This window comes from Lactuca virosa, chromosome 9, assembly GCF_052849685.1.
Source record: "Lactuca virosa cultivar CGN04683 chromosome 9, Lactuca_virosa_CGN04683_v6, whole genome shotgun sequence".
Taxonomy (NCBI): Eukaryota; Viridiplantae; Streptophyta; class Magnoliopsida; order Asterales; family Asteraceae; genus Lactuca; species Lactuca virosa.
The window spans coordinates 95,138,492-95,141,802 of record NC_136434.1 but is presented as its reverse complement, the minus strand read 5'-3'; the positions used below and the strand labels follow the sequence as shown (position 1 = coordinate 95,141,802).

The 3,311-nt window shown below is 35.1% G+C and overlaps 1 protein-coding gene across 1 annotated transcript; it reads left to right on the top strand.

Annotated features, from left to right (window-relative positions):
• The first annotated feature begins 215 nt into the window (after nt 1-215).
• LOC145136858 (putative sugar phosphate/phosphate translocator At3g11320) lies at nt 216-2,534 on the top strand. Its single transcript, XM_079070964.1, has 4 exons — nt 216-923; nt 1,549-1,652; nt 1,764-1,992; nt 2,071-2,534. The coding sequence occupies exons 1-4, from the start codon at nt 480-482 to the stop codon at nt 2,215-2,217; spliced, it is 924 nt and encodes a 307-aa protein (XP_078927090.1). The 5' UTR covers nt 216-479; the 3' UTR covers nt 2,218-2,534.
• Nucleotides 2,535-3,311: the final 777 nt, after the last annotated feature.

The following is a 3,311-nucleotide window of genomic DNA, read 5'->3' as shown; positions in this document are numbered from 1 at the left end:
AAATCAAAATAAAAAGTGTCACTTGTTTTCCGAGAAAACAATAAAAGATGAATAATGTAATCCGAGGGTTAGAAGAATACAATAATAACTTAAAAGTGTAATATATGGAACTCCTAAGAAACTGTAGGGGCAAGAATGTAAAATACAACTGGCATATGTCCTCCCACACTCTAAAATATTTAAAAAGCCAGCAAAATTTTCTTTTTTCTTTTTTTATTTTTCTTTTTACCGTTACCGTGTTTTGTCTGCATTTCCTCGCGCCTTCTTCAACCCCTTCTTCTCTGCTCCTCAAATCTCGAACAGCATTGACTTCAAATTCGCAAGAACACATTAAATCCCTAGCAGATCCATCACGTTTCTCGGTCAAATCCTCACAAAATCTCCCCAGATCTCCTCGATTTCAATCAAAACCCTAAATCCCTATGTTAAACCCACACGAAATCACTAAAATCCACAAACCCTAGTTAGGAAAAACTTTAATGAAGGGAGGCACGGGCCAGTGGTTTACGATCGGGCTCGTGTCATCATGGTATGCATCGAACATTGGAGTGCTACTGCTCAACAAATACTTGCTAAGCAACTATGGATTCAAGTACCCGATCTTCCTCACCATGTGTCACATGACTGCTTGTTCTTTGCTCAGTTACATTGCGATTGTTTGGATGAAGATGGTGCCTTTACAGCATGTTAGGTCTAGGGCTCAGTTTATCAAGATCTCGGTGCTTAGTTTGGTATTTTGTGCGTCCGTGGTTAGTGGGAACGTATCTTTGAGGTATTTGCCGGTTTCATTTACGCAGGCAGTTGGAGCCACCACTCCTTTTTTCACTGCGGTGTTTGCTTATATTATGACGGTGAAGAGGGAAGCTTGGTTGACTTATTTGACGCTTGTACCTGTGGTAACCGGTGTTGTCATTGCCAGTGGGGTAAGATCTCTTGTTTTATTGATCTGTGTTGATTGGCTTCTAAATTTGGGATTTTCTTTCAATAAGCTAACGTGCATAGATTGTTTACAAACACCTAATGATTATTGAAGATTCACGTTTGCTTAAATTTACAATATTTTCATGAAGAACTAGAATCCTGATGGCGTTTACCCATTTAGATTTGGCCAAACATTTACCTGTTCCATAGATAAGGAACTAGAGTCTTGGTTTGGCTTAAAACCACAAATTCAAATGACTTTGAAGTTCAGGAATGAAACTTCATGGCCAATGATAGAAAATTATTTCCACAGTTAACCAGAGTTGTTGTGTTCTTTACCAAGCTAAAGAGTTGTTTAAGGAAAAGGTTAGTTTGACTTTTGCAAAAGCATCTAGTTTTGGAATAGAATACCACTGAGAGTCGGGTTATATAGCTTGCAGTATGTATATCTTTAAATTAGCATCATTCTTACCTTTTACTTGCTTCTTTTGCCATGTAACTGAATTTCTGTCTTAGGTATGGAAAATTTGGTCAAGAATTAACCTCCATGCTCCAACTATATATATTTGATATTCTGCTTGTGGTACCTATAAACATACATTTTCTATTTTTCTGTGTGAATGCCAGGGGGAACCAAGTTTCCATTTATTTGGTTTTATCATGTGTATTGGCGCTACAGCTGCAAGAGCATTAAAGTCAGTTCTTCAAGGGATATTGCTGTCCTCTGAAGGGTAAGTCACTCCCCAATATCATCATCTTCCTCTTTGCTTCTTTTACAGAATTCCATTTGATTTTAGATTCCAATTCCATTCCTGACTGAGAATGTAATTGAATTGATGTAGGGAAAAACTGAATTCAATGAACCTTCTGCTGTACATGGCGCCAGTAGCTGTAGTGATATTGCTTCCAGCAACATTGTTCATGGAAGACAATGTGGTTGGGATCACAATAGCACTTGCAAGAAAAGATGTCAATATTGTGTGGTATCTGCTTTTCAACTCAGCAATGGCATATTGTGTAAATTTGACCAATTTCTTGGTTACTAAGCACACAAGCGCGTTAACTCTCCAGGTCTCATTGATTTCAACTCTTTGAAATTATTTGTATATTATAAATAAGTATTAATAATAGAATTTGGATAAAAATCAGGTGTTGGGAAATGCAAAAGGAGCAGTGGCTGTTGTGGTGTCAATTTTGATATTCAAGAATCCGGTGTCGGTAACAGGGATGCTTGGATACTTGCTTACGGTCTTGGGAGTGATTCTGTACAGTGAAGCCAAAAAGAGGACCAAATAAATCTTCTTCTTTTTCTGGACTCTGGATTCTGGACTGTACACTCCTGGCTGTGCGAGGATTGTACAGTCCAGAGCAAATTTTAGCTTATTCTTTTTGGGAGGACAAAGAAAAGCAAAAAAAAAAACAAAAACCAACTTTTAGTATGATTCATCGTTCATGTATTTTCCATGATTTTTGGGTTTGGACTGATGAAAAACAAACACAATCATGTTTTCCATTTGTATCTTGTGATGTGATTATGATGATTATACATACATACGGTGCTTGAGTTGTATAAATACTTTACCATATCAACCAACATAAATGCTTCAACTTTAGCTACTACTAGTATAATAGTATTGCTTTTTTTTTTCCCCTCTTGATCTTTTAGTTGTATCTTTAAAAAAAACGTAAATAAACAATTTGACGTCATTAACAATGGTGCACCCGACACACTCCGTAATTAAAATCTCTAACATTACTAGAGTCAAAATTAAAAAGGTTACAACATATGTGGGGACAGTACAACATAACATTGAATCTAAGACATTACGACATATGACACCCCCAAGTAAAAAAGGTAATATGGAAATAGCATTAGAGCATCCACCTTACCTATCCTATTAAATGATGTATTATTTTTCATACATCATTTTTCCACTTTATAAAAAAACAATTATTATAATTTTTTTTAATAACTAATTTATCCATATTTATTTAAAATATCTTACAATGTCTAAATGGATTAGGAAAAACTAGTGGTTCGGCAATAAAGTGTCATTTGTCTACATGCAATATATATAATTTCAAGCACACAATATGTTAATCCATCTATTTGTCTTGCTACTAATGTCTAAATGGATTAGGAACAACTAATGGGTTGTCAATATAATGTCGTATAATTACCTACTACATTGTTAAACATTTATTAATACAAATTTGGAATAGTTTGGGTGTGTAACAACGTAAAATTTAAAAACAATTTTTCGTTTTTCAACATAATAAAAACATATATATAATATTCCCAGAATCCCATGATCCAATGTCATCATAATAAAACATATCCCATAATCTCAAAACGTAATCATCTGTCAGTGTGTACAAATCATGCCGGC